At 44.8% G+C, this 18,018-nt stretch overlaps 2 protein-coding genes across 5 annotated transcripts in view; one reads left to right on the forward strand and one right to left on the reverse strand.

Annotated features, from left to right (window-relative positions):
• Positions 1 to 18,018, forward strand: part of SYN3 (synapsin III) — a 491,622-nt gene that overhangs the window by 57,922 nt on the left and 415,682 nt on the right. The gene's annotated exons all lie outside the window — the stretch shown is intronic.
• LOC113892684 overlaps positions 15,059 to 18,018 on the reverse strand; it is a 30,425-nt gene continuing 27,465 nt past the window's right edge. For both annotated transcript variants that reach the window (XM_027541858.1, XM_027541859.1), the window contains one exon: positions 15,059 to 15,621. In XM_027541858.1, the coding sequence (XP_027397659.1) occupies positions 15,563 to 15,621 (59 nt within the window). In that variant the 3' untranslated portion in view covers positions 15,059 to 15,562. The remainder of the gene's footprint in view (positions 15,622 to 18,018) is intronic.

The raw sequence follows: 18,018 nt of genomic DNA on the forward strand, positions 1-18,018 counted from the left end.
TCTTCTCCTCTTTTTATATTTCCTCAACTTTGTCTGCTGGGAGCAAAGATGGAATTTCCCCCTTAAAAGAATTTAAGCATTCAAGACCATCATGTATATACATCATGTGTATATTTTTCATACCTACTTCAGCCTACCATCCACCATTCTTTCTGGGGCAGTCCTTCTTAGAGTAGATCCTAACTGTAGATATTGTCATAAAGGCTGTGTTATATTTCAAGAAATAATTGTCAGTGAGATAAAGAAGTGGAGGTTGGGTGTTAGTTAATTCAGTTTTGTGGATTGGTAGCTGGCACCCCACTCCAGTACTTTTGCCTGGAAAATCCCATGGACGGAGGAGCCTGGTAGGCTGCAGTCCATGGGGTCGCTACAGTCGGACACGATTGAGCGTCTTTACTTTCACTTTTCACTTTCATGCATTGGAGAAGGCAGTGGCAACCCACTCCAGTGTTCTTGCCTGGAGAATCCCAGGGACGGGGAAGCCTGGTGGGCTGCCGTCTATGGGGTCGTACAGAGTCAAACACGACTGAAGCGACTTAGCAGCAGCAGCAGCAGGTTGGACATAACCCCCACGAGGAAATGACTACTTGATGGTAATTCACCTTGAGAGAAATACATCTAACACTTTGCCAAAGAGCTCTGCCCTTGGCTGTGTTGTACATCTCCTTCTCAACTGTGATTTATCGAATTACATTTGCTGATGACTTGAAGTTAATGGGAGAGAGTATGGTGGATTAAATTTGATATGATCCAACTGAGTAAGGATACAATATAAGATCCTATTCAAAAGCTCAGCGGAAGAGGAGCAGGACTGGGGAGACTTAACTTATTAACATCTCATGAGGAGAAAACAAGACCTAAAATTTGAGTTAAACAAATTCTTAATATTTGTGAGAAGAAGTATGGTGTGAAAGTTAGGACTGTGACTCTAGTGTAAGATATACTGGAGATGGAGTCTCAGCTCCATCATGTTTTAACTGGGTTGACCTTCCACTTATAGCATCACTAAGTATTAGCTTTTTCATATGAAAAATGAGGATAATAATTTCTATCCTTGGAGTTAATGTGTGGAGTGAATTAGTCAGTATAAGTCATATGCTTGGCATAGTTTCTGACATGTTTATTAAGAGCTCAGTAACTATAGTTATGGGCTTCCCTGGTGGCTCAGTGGTAAAGCATCTGCCAGCCAATGCAAAAGATGTGGGTTTTATCCCTGGGTTGGGAAGATCCTCTGGAGAAGGAAATGACAACCCACTCCAATATTCTTGCCTGGGAAATCCCATGGACAGAGGAACCTGGAGGCTATATATAGTCCATGGGGTGGCAAAAGAGTTGGACAAAACGTAGTGATTGAAACAACAACCATGGTTATCTCTGAAAACCTGATGCATTATCAGGGTGCATTATCAAAGTACAGCATTTAGAATTCAGTAAAGTGATGGCACACACACACAGCACACATACACACTCTCATTGTATTAGCCGGACTCCAGTGAGAGATCCAGTTGTACCATCACGTCGGGAGGGGATAGTAGCAGCCTGAAATGCCTCACGAAGAGAGTGGCTGCAGTGAGAAGCAAAGGAGAGCAGTGTAAGGAACTGGAGATGCTTAGTCCGGAGAAGAGAGCCTTTGGTAGAACTCACTGTACTCTGCAAATATTCACCACCTGAATGAGTGGTTGAAAAGAGTTAGAGCTACCATATGTTGAGTATTAATACTTAGAAGGTAAGGATAAATGCTTTTTGCTGTTGAGATGGGCACTGTCATTGTCTCTGTCTTACAGAAACAGGCTCAGGTGGAATAAGAGTGCTTTCTCAAGGTTGCCTGATTTGTAATTGGCAGGAACCTGTTCTTAAACCTAGACAGTCTAAATTCAGAGTGCTCTTATCCACTGCATTTTTCTGCCATTTGCTGCAGATACCAAGAACAATAACCAGATGTATTGGTTAAATGTTTTTGTATGCATAACCTTATTCCAGCCTTACCCCAACACTTTGAGGTGAGTATGAGGGCTCTCCCTATTTGGCAGATGAAGAAACTAAGGCTCGAAATGTTAAACATCCTGCTTGAAATGAGTGATGGAGGAATTCGAACCCAGGATTCATCTGCACGTGTGCTGAACCACCAGCCTGTATTGTTTCACTGGGATTAGAATTCAGGCTAACAGTACAATCATAGAAAAAGATGGACTTCAACTTGGTATAAACAGACATTGTTCAGCAATGCTGAGTAATGATGAATGGACCACATCCCTTTGGTGGGTACAGAGTCCCTGTGTTGGACATGCTTCGGCAGAAACTAGATGGTTAATTTGGGAAATATTTCGCAGGAAATGTATGTACCTAATCAGATACAACTTTCATTATTTTTTCTTATTTTTTTGCATAAAAGTAATATGTTTAAATAGTCAAAAATTTAAAAGGTAAAAAATGGTATCTGGTGAAAGATCTACCTCTAACCCTACTGCCCTTACCAATCTATTTCTCTTTTGGCTAATCATTTAACTGGTTATTGGCCAGTTCATTTAAACATTATAACTTGTTTCTTAGGCAGCTTTCCAGAGAAATTGTAAATGCCGTAATCAAATACACATTTGTGTTTGCTTTCCTTTGCTTTTCATAGATGGTTCAGTTCAGTTCAGTTGCTCAGTTATGTCCAACTCTTTGCGACCCCATGGACTACAGCATACCAGGCTTCCCTGTCTATCACCAACTCCCGGAGCTTGCTCAGATTCCATCGAGTTGGTGATGCCATCCAGCCATCTCATCCCCTGTCATCTCCTTCTCCTCCTGCCTTCAATCTTTCCCACCATCAAGGTTTTTTTCCAGTGAGTCAGTTCTTCACATCAGGTGGCCTAAGTATTGGAGCTTCAGGATCAGTCCTTCCAATAAATATTCAGGACTGATTTCCTTTAGGATGGACTTTTTGGATCTCCTTGCAGTCCAAGGGACTCTCAAGAGTCCTGTCCAACACCACAGTTTAAAAGCATCAGTTCTTCAGTGCTCAGCTTTCTTTATAGTCCAATGCTCACATCCATACATGAATACTGAAAACACTCTAACTTTGACTAGATAGACGTTTGTTGGCAAAGTAGTCTCTGCTTTTTAATATGCTGTCTAGGTTGTCATAGATATCATAGTTAGTCATAGATGGTAGTTGATCAGAAAAAAACATAAACAACTGTATTCAGAGGAGTATTGAATATGGAAGTTTGATTCCAAATGGGTCAAAGGGGGAACTCTTATTGCCCAGAGTTGCAGCAGTCCTACATTCACTGTTATCACTGCCTCGGCTAGAACCGCCACTATTGCCAGTGGGAACATGAGCCTGCATCCCCCTGAGGCTGGAGGAGTTGCCACCCACCTGCTTTAACCGCTCCTGCTGTTGGCAAAGCTTTGTTGCCACCATCTGCCTAACCTCAACTCTTACCTGAATGGTAAGAAATTGGTAGAAATTAGCTGGAATTACATGTCAAAAGGGCTTCCCTGGTGGCTCAGATGGTAAAGAATCTGCCTGCAGTGCAGGAGACCTGGGTTCGATCTCTGGGTTGGAAAGAAACCCTGGAGAAGGGCATGGTAACCCACTCTCGTGTTCTTGCCTGGAGAATCCCCATGGACAGAGAAGCCTGGCAGGCTACAGTCCATGGGGTTTGAAAGAGTCGGACACAACTGAGTGACTAAGCACAGCACAGTGTGTCAAAAGAACCCAGGAAGTGTAGAGATAGGCTTTCAGCCCCCGTAGTGCAGGAGAGGATAGGATGGGTGTGGGGCTGAGTGGCAGTCAACAAGTGAGCAGTGCAGTCCATCCACACGTACCCTGTGGTTCAGTGTATCTTAGAGTTTATTCCTTGAAAGTATGTGCAGAGCTGCCTCATTCTCATTAATGGTTGCTGAGGGGCTGTTATTTGAATATACCATCATTTATTTTCCTTAACTTTACTATTATAAACAATGCTAAACCTATGTCATTTGAAGCATCTGTTTGTATACGCCTAGGATTCCTATCTAGAATAGAAAAAGTGGTTATGAATGTATTGCATGTGGTGCTTGCTATAATGCACCTTGAAGAATGAAGGACTTTCCCCCAGCTGCTGGAGTTGATACCAGAAGACAGCCCTCAGTTGTCAGCCCTCACTCTGTGCCTCCCTCAGATGAAAAGGGCTGCCTTGCCCAAGGGCGCATCTCCTGTGACCTTGGCTGGCACAGGGAGTAAAGACCTAGCTCCTTTATCCCAATTTGAGACAACTCTGAAGGGCCACCCCAGCTTCAGAGTTCCCTGTGGAGTTGGTGGAAGCATCTGCTGAGACGGCAGTGCAGCCCAGCTGCTCTCTCTGCCCAGTCCTGCCTCCTTGCCTTGTCTTCCCTTCCAGTGGTGGTGATCCCCAAAGTTCTTCCTAATGAACTTCTCACGGGCTAATGTTCATCTCAGAGTCTGCCTCCCAGGACATTTATAATTCTGATAGATATTGACAAATTGCCCTCCACAGTGGTTATACAAATGATCTATAAGGCCCTTTGGGTCTGAATTTCTAGGACTTTACATGCCTCGTGGGTCCTGGAGACCACCATGCACAGAATGCTCTCCTGGTTCCAGCCCAAGCATCGATGCTGAACTCTGAAGTGCTTCATCATTTGATCGTCATATTTGACCTCCTTGTGTTTGAAATTCACCAGAGCTTGGTATTTCTCTGCAGGGCTGAATCCGGCAGAACTCTACCCGCTCTGATCCACTAAGCCTTGTTTTGTTAACACAATCCTGCAAGATTTATTTGTTTGGCTTGGCTTACCCTGACCTCAGACGTTCTGTTTTGTATTATTTTTAAAAGCGTGCAGGTCTCCATGGAGGTTTTTTTTTTTTTTTCCTTTTCAAATTTAAGAAACAGCTGGAGGAATAAAGAAAAAAAGCAGGTGGGACACTAGGGCTATTAACTGAAACATAACTCATTAGAGGAGCAAGTGTTTCTCTGCTTAACCATAACATTGATTGATGTAGATTTATTACCACTCTTGGTCTGCCTTTAGGCTCACCGACTTAGGAAGACAATAGAGAAATGGAGAAGCAATAATCGTGGTGATAGTAGCAAACATATTGAGCAGGGACTGTATGCTAGAGGCCATGTTACAGCCTTCCTCTGTGTTAATGCATTTACCCTGCATAATATGCCTGTCACTGAGGAAACTGAGGCTCAGAGAGTTTAAATAAAGTGCCCAAACAGAGTCACACAGCTAGTAAGAATGTGGGGATCTAGGGATTTGAAACCAGTTTCAGTCAAGTCCAGGGTCCGCATTCTTAACCAAAGTAGAATGTGTTTGTCACTCAGTCATATCCAACTCTTTGTGACCCCATGGACTTGTAGCCCACCAGGCTCCTCTGTCCATGGAATTCACCAGGCAAGAATACTGGAGTAGGTAGCCATTCCCTTCTCCAGGAGACCTTTCCGAACCAGGAATCAAACCCAGGTCTCCTGCATTGCAGGCAGATTCTTTACCAAAGTATATCCGTCAGCTTAAATATGTTGGATCTTGAATTTGCCTTCTTCAGGTTCTTTGCCTTTCCTCTCTTTGTTTGGGTTCTTTGAGCACATCACTCTACCATTGTTTCCTGTCTCACCCTACTCGTTTGATCTACTGGATAAATTACAAGCTCTTATGAGATGTTCTTCCAGCAAGACTCCTCCTTTCCCGACTAACCCTGATGCTCTGACTCATCATTTGATGTTTCTGGTTTATTGCTGCATTGTTCCCCTGTTAACAATTCTGTTTGTTCTTTTCTTCCCCCCAAGGGTTACTGTTTGTCTTTAAGTGTAGCTGTATATTTATAGATTACATAAATAGTGTTAATAGCTCAGACTCTGGAACCAGACCACCTGGGTTGGAATCTCAGCCTAAGTGACCTTAAGCAAGTAATTTGACTTCTTTGTGCCTCATTTTCCTCATATGTAACATGAAAGTAATAATAACAACAACAGCAATATGTACCTATAGAGTTGTTATGAGAATGAAATAAATTATCACATGTGAAAAATGCAAAGCATATCCTGGCATCCAGAGAGTGCTGCCTAAGTGTTAGTAGTTGTTTTTACAGCCACCTTCACATCACTGATCACGTGTTGCCTGAGTAGTTTCTAGGTGTCAGTATGTGGGATTATTCAGAAATGGAAAGAATATAATCCATTCTGTAGAGAACTTAGCTGTGTAGTTGAGGAATAGACGTATATGCATGTCATGTTTATATCTGTGTTTTTATTCTTTATACACACACACACCACACACACACACACACACACACACAGGCTTCCCAGGTGATGCTAGGGGTAAAAGAACTCTCCTGCCAGTGCAGGAGATGTGAGAGACACAGGCGCAGGTTCAGTCCCTGGGTCAGGAAGATCCTCTGGAGGAGGGCATGGCAACCCACTCCAGAATTCTTACCTGGAGAATCCCATGGACAGAGGAGCCTGGTGGGCTACAGTCCATTGGGTTTTCACAGAGTGGGACATGAATTAACTGACTTAGCACGCATGCACATGTGTGTGTGTGTGTATATATATATATATGTATATATATATATATATACACACACAAATATCTCCAATATTATTTCCCATTGATACATGGCATTTAATTGACACCTGGTATAAACTTCTAGCTTTTCCTTGATAGCAGGTAGCACAGGTCCTGGTCAAAGTGTTCATCGAATGTTGAGTGTATGGGTGAGTGAATGGATGACATGATACAGTCATAGAAGGGTGGAGTCAAAAAGGGACTTTGAGATCATCTAATCCAGAGGTTCACAGAGGGCAAGTGACTATTCCTAGCATACACATCGGATTATTGTTGGAGTTCAAAATAGGGAGACCCTGGGCTTCCATCTCCCATGTCATTGTTTTTCCTACTACATTTACTTCAGTGTTGTCTTTTGTCTTACCCTTTGAAGAAACTCTTGGTCACTTCTGATGGATGTGAGAGTTGGACTGTTAAGAAAGCTGAGCGCCAAAGAATTGATGCTTTTGGACTGTGGTGTTGGAGGAGACTCGTGAGAGTCCCTTGGACTGCAAGGAGATCAACCAGTCTATCCTAAAGGAAATCAGTCCTGAATGTTCATTGGAAGGACTGATGCTGAAGCTGAAACTCCAATACTTTGGCCACCTGATAATAAAGAACTACTGACGCATTGGAAAAGACCCTGATGCTGGGAAAGATAGAAGGCAGGAGGAGAAGGGGATGACAGAAGATGAGATGGATGGATAGCATCACTGACTCAATGGACATGAGTTTGAGCAAGCTCCAGGAGTTGGTGATGGACAGGGAAGCCCAGCGTGCTGCAGTCCATAGGGTTACAAAGAGTCGGACACAACTGAGCAACTGAACTGAACTGATAGTTTTAATAGCAGACAAATCTAATTTTCTAACTCTGAAGTTCATATTTTCCATGTTTACCTGTAAGAGGCTTTCTTCTTCAAGAATGGGGGGTGGGGGTGAGCAACAGCTGTTAACAGCTGATGGTCAATGAAGGAGCTGCACTATGGGGGGGTGCTGATACCATGTTGGAGAGCCGTACTGATTCTAAGTGTAACCAGGACTGCTTTGCCAGTTGGGTGATTCTTCCTGGTGTGACTATACCTTAACCAGTGATGAGAAGAAAGGAGCCATGGGCATGAAAGCAGGTCCATCTTCTGCACCGGGAATTGCTGCTCATAACTCCTTAGCCTATGCCTGCCAAGTTCTGTAATTTACCCTTCCTAACTGCCACCCACTCCATCAACATCTGTCCTGTCCCCTCTTAATATCATATTGAAAGTGAAAGTGTTAGTCACTCAGTCGTGTCTGACTCTTTGTGACCCTATGGACTGTAGCCCTCCAGACTCCACTGTCCATGAAATTTTCCAGGCAAGAATACTGGAGTGGGTTCCTATGCTCTCTTCCAGGGGATCTTTCCAGCCCAGGGATAGAACCTGTGTCTCCTGAACCTCAGGCAGATTCTCTACCATCTGAGCCACCAGGGAACTCCAATATTGTATTAATAGATAGATGAGATTCCAGTGGAGATCAAGTTAGAGGTTCTGTAAAAGTACAAAGTGAAGTCACTCAATTGAGTCCAACTCTACGATCCCATGGACTGTAGCCTACCAGGCTCCTCTGTCCATGGAATTTTCCAGATAAGAGTACTGGAGTGGGTTGCCATTTCCTTCTCCAGGGGATCTTCCCAACCCGGGGATCAAACCCAGGTCTGCTGCATTGCAGGCAGACGCTTTACTGTATCAGAAGGATAAAATAATAAGCCCTTTAATTTCTTGAGGAATGTGTAATAAGAAAGTAAATAAAACGCCATATCTTAACCTGCCCCTTTGTTCAAGAAACACTTACTGAGCACATGCTTTGTATGTGGCCTTAATGACAGAGCTCACCACTCTCAAAGGGTTCTCCTTCTGGTGGAAAATAAACAATGGGGGCTGTGGCTATTGTACACTGGGATGCGTGCTGACACAGAGATCATACAAAGCATAGTGGAGCACAGAAGAGGGAGGGATTGTCAACCTTGCCTGGGAACACTCTTAGGAGAGGCTTCACAGAGGCCTGGGGGCAAGAATTAGCCAAGTGTCAGGACAGGAAGGGTACAGTTGTGCACACAGGGTAGTGAGGTAGTCAGGTATTCAAGCCTTCCCACTAAAGAGTATGTTTGAAATTTCAATTTGTTACATGTCAGGGAAATGACCAGAGTAGAGGTTGCATGCAAAAGGGTGGTGGGAGATGAAGCTGAAAAAGAAAACAGTCTCTATCCAGGATGGGGTTTGTATGGCAACGCATGCGGTTAGAAATTGAATTGTGTCCTGGGGGAGTGAGACATATTTATTGGACTTTTTAAACCATGGAGTAATATGATCATGTTTTCATTTTAGGATGCACATGCTGATAGTGGTTTTAGAAGATAGACTGGGTGGCATGAGGCTGGAGGCAGGGAAATTCCGCTCTGGATTGGGTGAAAAAAAACATCTTATCCTGGAATATTATGCTTGGGGAGAAGGTTCATGGAAAGAACTTCATAAAATGTGTGTGTATCCCTGACTTGGTGTTCTTTAGCCCATTGAGCTTCATTCTCATACCTGTAACTTGTATTTGAGAATAGAAGGGATAACCTGTTTTCCTTAAAACAGAGAGGATGGAACCAAACCCGCAGGATGTGTTTGAGCTGGCAACGCATGAAAGTGACCACCATCACCCTCATCTTGTTCACCAACAGTCCTGGCCACTTGCTCTGACCCATTTCACACCCACATTCCAGCTTACTCCCAACCTGCTGAATCTCTGGCCTCGTGATTTCTTCAACTACTTATGCTCTTCTCCCCATGCCATTTCTCCAGCTTTGACCTCCAGCTTTTGCTCAGCCATTCTTTACGTTTGCTGCCAGCTCTGCTGTCATCTCTACTGTTTGGGGTCTGGCTCACTCCCTGATGAGAGGAGCCCTGCTGGGTTCACCCCAGCCCTGCCAGCAGGCCCTGCCCGGATGTGCTTGCACACAGGATTTCAGTCTTTGCATTTCAGTAGGAATCAAGGGTTATTAATTAACCCAGGGTGGAACCTATTATGAAACATCCCAGAAAGCTGGAACAAACCAAAGGGACTTCTGAACTCACAGCAGGGAAAAATGCCTTTTAATTGACTTGGATGACTTCACTGCAGAAATCTGTCTAGCTGTTATGCTAAACTGGAAACTAATCTATTAGATTGTCTAAGGAATCTCCCAGCCCACCCTGACCAGAATCTCCTGAGGTGGGGAGTGTGGCCGGCACATAAACAGGACACATGCTTTGAAATGGCTTCTTTTGGATCATATCCAGTGTGGCTGCCTTTTCTAGACCCTGGGAAAGAGAGGAGAAGCTGGTATCTGAGAATGAGCTTATATGTCCTACAGTATGTATATTTAACATCACATAGGGAGCTTCCTTTAGAGTAGAAATCAACCTAAGCTGAACCTAAGAGAAGTCTTGGATCACTTCTCTCAGGGAGTTTAGAGGGTAACATGAGATAATTTCCACAGATGGTGTTGTCATGTACACGACAGCTGTGTAGTCTGGACTCAGAAGGGATTAGTGAAAATAACCAATGTCTAATCACATGCTCACTGGGTGCTGGGCACACGCTAAGTACATCAGACAGATTAGTTTATTTATCTTCATCACTACTCTATGACGAGCAGATGCTCTACCCCCATTCTCCAGATGAGGAAACTAGGGCTAAGAGAGGTTGGGGGGCTTACTGAAGGCCACACAGCTTACCTGTGGCAGAGCTGGAATTCACAGTTTGACTCCAGATGCTCTTTTACTTGGGAAGGTGTATCTGGAGAAGTAAAAATCTGAAAAAGACTTGGTGAATTTCTTCTTCCGTGTAAGGACTGACCTGTCCATGAGACTTGTTCTGTGGGCTGCAGACTTGCCTACAGGGTCCTCTGCAAGTGAGCCCTGCCTACCTTTCCTTAAGGTTTAGCCCAGGCATTATTTCTGTTCTGCTTCCCCTGAGCTGCTTCTGTCCAAGGAGGGTAAGGTGCCTCTTGACCATGCTGTCGCATACCTCATGCATATTTCTATCATTCCATTTACCAGATTACTTTGAAATTAGTTGTTCACCTGCCTGTCACTCCCTCTAGTCTCTGGGCTTATAGAGAACATGGACAGTATCTTTATTCAACCTACAAATATTTACTGAGTGTCTACTATGTGGTGAGTGCTAAGACTGAAAAGGTGATTAAAAATAGACATAGTGTCTACCTGATAGAGCTTAAAGTCTAATGGGAAATACAGATGTTAATCACATAATTGATCTCTAGCTCTCTCTCACACACACACACTGACACTTGCACACACTCGCATACATACATGCATACACCACAATTGCAAACTGATCAGGAGCCGTGAGAAAAAGACACACAGTGTTACAGTAGCACGATACCACTGGCTACTTATTCAGGTATTTAGTAGGTGTTTCCAGTAACCAGATACCTAATCTGTGCTCAATAAATATTTGTCTAATAATCTGAAGTAGGGGAAAATGCAAAAGCTACAGAGAAAATATCGGATCTACCGTAAGAACTTCCCAGGAAACAGATTCACCCAAATATTCTTTGGCATGGTGAGTGACATAGCTACAGCACTAATCTGACACCAGTGATACAGGTGAACATTAGGTGAACACAACAGGCCAGCCACTGTCTGAGTTTATCTGTATATGCTTAACCCTCACCGTGACCTCACCAAGGAAGTGCTGATGGAACTGAGACACGAGAGGTCGTGTCTTACACAAGGCCACCCAGCGGTCGGTCAGTGAAAGACCTGAGATGTGAATACTCCAGAAGCCCTGGTGCACCGCTGACCCTGCATCTTAATGCCTGTTTTAATCTCTTCTCTAGAGCCAAGGCTAGTCACCAGGTATTCCTTGCCCAAGGTCATAGTGCTGGTTACAGTAAAGCCAAGCTTGTCTCCTCCTTGCCAAGTCAGGCTGTGGGAGTTCTCAAGGGAGAAACCTGGTTATGGCAGAGGGCAGTGGCAGATGGGAAGTAGAACTGAGTCCCCTTAAGGGGCACGGAGTTGCATGTAGGGGGTTCTGGGTGCATGTTAAAACCAAGAAAAAAAAATTATTATTGAAGGTCAGTTGTGTGCCCTTCATGGCTCTAATGCTTCTCACAGTGCTAAATTTAGTCCTATTATTGTTCAGATGACAAGACCAAGGCTGGGAGGGGTAAAGTAGGTATTTGAGGGATTAGCAACAGAATTGTGATTGGAACTTGTGCCTGCCTGCTTTCTTTGGCTCACCTGTTGCCCCGCTGGACCTGGAAAAAAGGCTTGCTTCCTCTTGCCTACAGCACTTTTTCAGATTGATTTTCTCAGGGACCGGTTTACCTGTGTTTCTGGAACTTTCTTTCCTCCCTGAGGTTCCCTTCATGAGCTTCTGGGTGGGTTCTCAGATTGTTTGAGGTGGAACTGAACCAGGTGACCTCTTCACCCACCCCACCTCAGGGCCTACATTTTGTCCAGACAGAGAGGAGACAGTCAGCCCTCCCCTCTGGCTGCCAGGAAAAGCAGGGGAAACGAAGGGGCTGAACCTCCTGTGGCTGGGCCAGCCAAGTGCCAGGAGCCCCACATTTGCATTCATTGGACAGAACCAGGTTTTGATCACGTGTCTCACTTTGCTTACTCTCATACAACCACTTTGGTCTCTCTCTCCCTTTGCTCTCTGTGGCCCAGACTCTTTAATGTCTGTGGGAAGCAGGCCAAAATCTCTCGGCAGCACCAAGGCCCCCCCTAACCAGGCACCACCGCGGCTTTCTCACTGCCTCTCTTCCTCATTCTGCTCACTGGTGCCTCTGAGGGTCTTTGGAGAGCTAATACTTAATTCAGATGATCTCTTATTTATAGTGACTTTCCCTTAGGTTCTGCATCTTGGTTCCCCCACATGTTGTTTCTATAAGCATCTATCTGTCCATTCTTCAACTATCTGTATACCTGTTTGTCCAGTTACCCATCTGTCTAAAACCTAACTCTTACCTCACTGCTTTTTTTGGGGAGGGGTTTTAAAATCAGTTTAGAACTAGGTTCCTTTCCCCCCAAATACCTTCATGAAATTTAGTATTTCATAATACCAATAATAGTAATAATAATAATAAAGTCCTAAATATTAAGCACTTGCTACACACACACACCCCTGATGCTGAGAGTAGGACCATAAAGAAAGCTGAGCATGAAAGAATTGATGCTTTTGAACTGTGGTGTTGGAGAAGACTCTTAAGAGTCCCTTGGACTGCAAGGAGGTCAAACCAGTCAATCCTAAAGGAAATCAATCGTGAATATTCATCGGAAGGAGTGATGCTGAAACTGAAGCTCAGTGCTTTGGCCACCTGATGAGAAGAGCTGACTCTGGAAAAGACCCTGATGTTGGGAAAGATTGAAGGAAGGAGGAGGACAGGACAGAGGATGAGATGGTTGGATGGCATCACTGACTCAATGAAAATGAGTTTGAGCAAGCTCTGGGAGATGGTGAAGGATGGGGAAGCCTGGTGTGCTGCAGTTTGTGGGGTCTCAAAGAGTTAGACATGACTGAGCAGCTGAACAACAGCTACCTCACTTTATCCTCATGGTGGCCTTTGGAGTTACCCGTTTCTTTTACAGAAGAAACTAAAGTTCAGAGAGGTCCAGCAATGCAGGTTACAGGATTTGAACTCCTGGCTCCCGAGCAGTCCATACTCTATAAAACAGATTCTCCTGACTTTGCTAATTCACCCCTCATTTCTGGGATACACATCTGCTACCCCCACCACCCTTCTGTGTCGCTTCTGGTTTCTTCTAATCCTTACTTTAACTGTTCTTTGCTTATATTTATTGGGAAATGACATTAAGAATCTGAAAGTAAACAGGCTCATTTCACTAATTCTTACTACTGCTCTGTAGTATTTGTGTGGAGGAAACTTTGTTGCCTCAGAAGATGAGACATCTCAAGAGGGTTTGGTATGATGGACAGAGCTGTGTCTTGGATCAGAAGAGCAAGGATCAAATCCTGGCACCACCTCTTACTACCTATGGAACTTTGAGCATATGACTCCGTGTCCTTGGTTACAGTTTCTTTCTTTGCAAAATGGAGGTAGTAATAGCAATATTACTGTGTTCATCACATTGTAAGATTTGGTTCATTTTAGTTAAATCCAGGAGGACCTTGGATCTGGGTTGACTGATTTGTAAAGGAGAAACTGGCAGATGCATGGAGTGTTTTCTACCTGCCAACTCTCCCCCAACAGACACCACTGCTCGATGAAGGCAGGCTTAGCTTAGGGCAGCTTCATCATTCTCCATGCAGCAACCAGAGCTGGCAGCAAGATGAAACTCACTCGGTAGCCCCAAAGGAACTTTCAGTTCTCACATTCTGTGGGTTTGATACGAGTCTACTTAAAGAGGATAGTAAATTATGGATGAGGTGGTTGGATCGCGCTAGATGAGCTGAGTTGGTAAATACACGATGGAAATAAAACCAAGACCCACCATCAAGAGAGTGCTGAATTCTATTCTGGCAATCTCTGGAGTTGTTCACTAGAGCAACTATTTTCCAGTTGTGCCCCTAGAGCCCTGCTGTTCCACAGGGGTACCTGGGGTTGCAAACATCAAGCATTTTGGAAGAAGAGAGATGGGGAGAGAAAGGAGGAGGAGAAAGAAGAGGAAAAGGGAGACGTGGAGAGGAGAAAAGAGAATAAGGGAGAGAGCTTAACTCATTCCTTCTCTGTATCAGTAATTCTCAACCAGGGGTGATTTTGCCCCTGGGGGCCATTTAGCAATGCCTGGAAATGTTTCTGGTTGTCCCAACAGGGGGATGCTGCTGACCTCTATGAGAAGAGGACAGGGATGCTTCTAAACATCTTAGAGTACACAAGACAGCCTTCCATAACAATGAATGAATTATCCAACTCAAAAAAGTCAATGTGCCAAGGTTGGGGAACCCTGTACTAGATTGAAGCAACTCCAAGATGATTCCTTTTGTGCAGGGAGCCCTGTGGGCCCCTAGAGACAGGAGGTGGTACTTCAGTTTATGATGATGTGGGCTTCCCAGGTGGCTCTGAAGAAACTTCACCTTCCCTTTTCCTTTTACTCATCACTAAAGGCCTCAGGACAGAGAAGGGGCAGGGACCTTCTCCTTCATTCTTACAAAAATGTCACGGCAGAGGTTTCTATGATTTCCCCAAGATCCCACAGCGAGGAAGTTGCAGAATGAAATAGACACCTCCTGCTCTTGGATCTTTGTAACACAGCCTACCTCAGTCAATGTGAGCCCTGGTTGTGCACCCAGCAACCTGCAACAGAGGCCCAAAGCCAGGTGAAACCCCAAAGGGCTGGACCAAGCCTGGTGTTGTGTAGGGACCTGCGATTTGTTATAGGCGAGTATGATAAGACATGCAGACACAGAAATGACTGTCATGAAGGAAGAATTGTCTCATACTCATAGTCCCCTAAAGCAGGAGGCACAGAATACCACGATGTGGGGATCCCATGGGGAAGCATCATGGCCAGTCTAGAGGCAGAGGGAGCAAGGGGAAAATGTGGGCAAGAGCCTTTATTATTGTGGTTCCACTGAAAGGAAAAGGCAAGGCATGGTAAGCACATTCTAGATTGACTAATCTGAATAATTTCAGCAGGCTCTGGGGTGTAGGGGCTGTCCCTGGTTGTCTGGCACTTGGCCCTGGGTTGTTGGGGGTCGGGGGAGATAGTGGCCCAGAGTGAGAGCCTACTTGTTGCTGTTCAGTCACTAAGTCTGGTCTGACTCTTCCACCCTGTGAGCTGCAGCACGCCAGGCTTCCCTGTCCTTCACCATCTCCTGGAGTTTGCTCAAACTCATGTCCATTGAGTCAGTGATGTTATCTAACCGTCTCATCCTCTGCTGCCCACTTCTTCTCTTGCCCTCAACTTTCCCTAGCATCACGGCCTTTTCCAATGGGTCATCTCTTCGCATCAGAGCCTGGTAGAGAAGGTCATTACAGTATGGGCTCTGGATGGTTGTCTCACGTTTGACAGGTACTCTCTATGGCACGTCTTTACTTTCTCCAGGTTCTGGCTAACTCTGTGAGAGGTGGTCCATCCAGGTTCAGTGAGCCTGAAAGATATGAAAGCATCAGAATACAGAAAATAAGACCTGGTTAGCACACCTCTCTAACCCCAAAGCCTCACCATACTGCTGCTTTTTAGCCATCTTTTGAAATAAACTCTTTTGTTTCTAACTAAGTCTTTTTTTTTAATTTTATTTTTAAACTTTACATAATTGTATTAGTTTTGCCAAATATCAAAATGAATCCACCACAGGTATACATGTGTTCCCCATCCTGAACCCTCCTCCCTCCCCATACCATCCCTCTGGGTCGTCCCAGTGCACTAGCCCCAAGCATCCAGTATCAGTGCATCGAACCTGGACCCAGTATTTAAGCAAATTACAAAGTAAAAATTACTCTTCTGTCTGATGCAGAACCTTTGAACCTCCAGAAAATATCCCACTCCATAGACATCCTCTTTAGAAGGGATTCTCACTCCCTCCATCCTGCTGCTCTCCTAGCCTTGGGTTCTGCCATGGGTTGGAAGACGCCTAGGGGAGTATTTGAGAGCAGGGATCCTGTAGCCAGATGACTTGTATTTGTATTCTTGATCCATCACCTCCCAGCTGTGTGACCTTGGGGAATTATATTTAATCTCATGCCTTAGTGCTGCCAACTATAAAGTAGGCATAATGATAATATCCAGGAGATGGTGAAGGACAGGGAAGCCAGGAATGCTGCAGTCCATGGGGTTGGAAAGAGTAACACACAACTTAGTGACTGAACAACAACAACAACGATAAAAGGACCTACCTAATGGGCTACTGTCAGAATTAATACACACAAAGCCGTTAGAACAGCACCTGGCACATAGTAAGTGCTTAACCATTATATGTTGTAATCCTAATGTAAATATAATTAGTGATATTAGATTACAAACAGTCTATATTATAATGTTGCTGCCAGAGCTACCAAGGTCACACATACGCTTTTCAGTCCTCTTGCTACTAGCCGTGCTTAGTACCATCACTCCTTCTGTGTCTTTCTCTCCAAAGACCAACACCCCTGCTTCTCCTGCGTTTCTTCATTCCTGCTACTTCTACCATTGCACCCACTGGGATAACCATTGCCCCCTCTGCTGCTGGGCATTGCTGCCATCAAGTGAAAACAATGTCAACTAGATCGTGAGGGTCAAAGAAGGTGTGAAGAAGCAGAAAAGGATAGGAGCCACGGATGGGCCACCATGAACATGTTCAGTCTTGTACCCTCTTTGAACTTCCCTTGCTCCTAGTTTAGGGGAGGTTAGTAATAAAGTCCCAGGCCTGTGGGGCCATTATTAATGAAGTTGTACAGTGGTTCTACAATTATGTTGTGTTTTTCCTGAGCCTGCAGGGTCAGAAATGGCCCATTACAGCTCTTGGTGGCCCTGGATGTGTAGATACCCTCTTGACTCAGGAATGACATTGTTTCAGCAGCTCATAGGGGCTGCCTGCCTCCGGAATGTGGACAGAGAAGCCTCCTCACCTTTGCTTCCCCGCACGGGAGTGCATAGACTGCAGGGGGCTCCTCTCCCCTGACTCTGACCCTGGAAATCCCCATTTGGCGATTAGATTCACGCTGACTCTGGGCTCTATCTGGGTCACACTGTCTTGAAACTGCTATGGCCTCTTGGGAAGAAAAGGAACATCTGAGAAAGGAGAACTCGGCCTTTAAAAATATAAGTCTCTATTGAGGAAAAGGAATTGGGAAAACAGCCCTTTTGCAAGGAGGAAAATGGCTTTGGGTTCTCCTTTCCCAAGCCCAGCCTTAATTTGGAGATATTTCACAGTGGCCTTTTGAAGGGGTGACCAGTTCATACCAAGCTGCCTTAAATGCTTGGAGTAAAAGCCTGTGGGGACTTGCAAATCAACTCTGGGAAGAGAAATTAGCTGTGTCTTGTCTCAGAACTCCCGAAACCAGCTCCAAAGTAAACACATAAGCTGTGCCGGCAGGGAAAGCATGGCCCCTTTTTCTTCTTCATTTTAGAAACTCCATGTGTGCATTATTTTAAATAGGCGCCAGCACACGAGGCCCTTTTAACAAGATTGAAAACAGATGGGGCCTTAGGCTGTTCAGTAGCTCTCAGAAACTGACATGGGAAGTGCTAAGCCATCCTGTGTCCAGGCGACGTTCGTGTTCTTGAAGCACAAGTCTGGCCAGGCCTCTCATTCCCAGGGAGCAGGAGTCTGCTTCCTGCATCAGGTGTGTCAGCAGGGGAAGGAAATATCTCCTTTCACTGCATTTACCCGTGTTTGCATTTACTTAACCCTCTGGCAGCCTGAAAGAAGAGAGGCTTGTGCTAGCCTTAAGACCCCATGCTTCTGGAGCTGAGAGCATTGGGTTTTAACTTATCATTCATGGGATTGTTACTCCCCACAACCCATGACTCTCCAGAGGCTCCCAATCTCACTGTAAGTGATGGCCAG

Source organism: Bos indicus x Bos taurus, chromosome 5, assembly GCF_003369695.1.
Source record: "Bos indicus x Bos taurus breed Angus x Brahman F1 hybrid chromosome 5, Bos_hybrid_MaternalHap_v2.0, whole genome shotgun sequence".
Taxonomy (NCBI): Eukaryota; Metazoa; Chordata; class Mammalia; order Artiodactyla; family Bovidae; genus Bos; species Bos indicus x Bos taurus.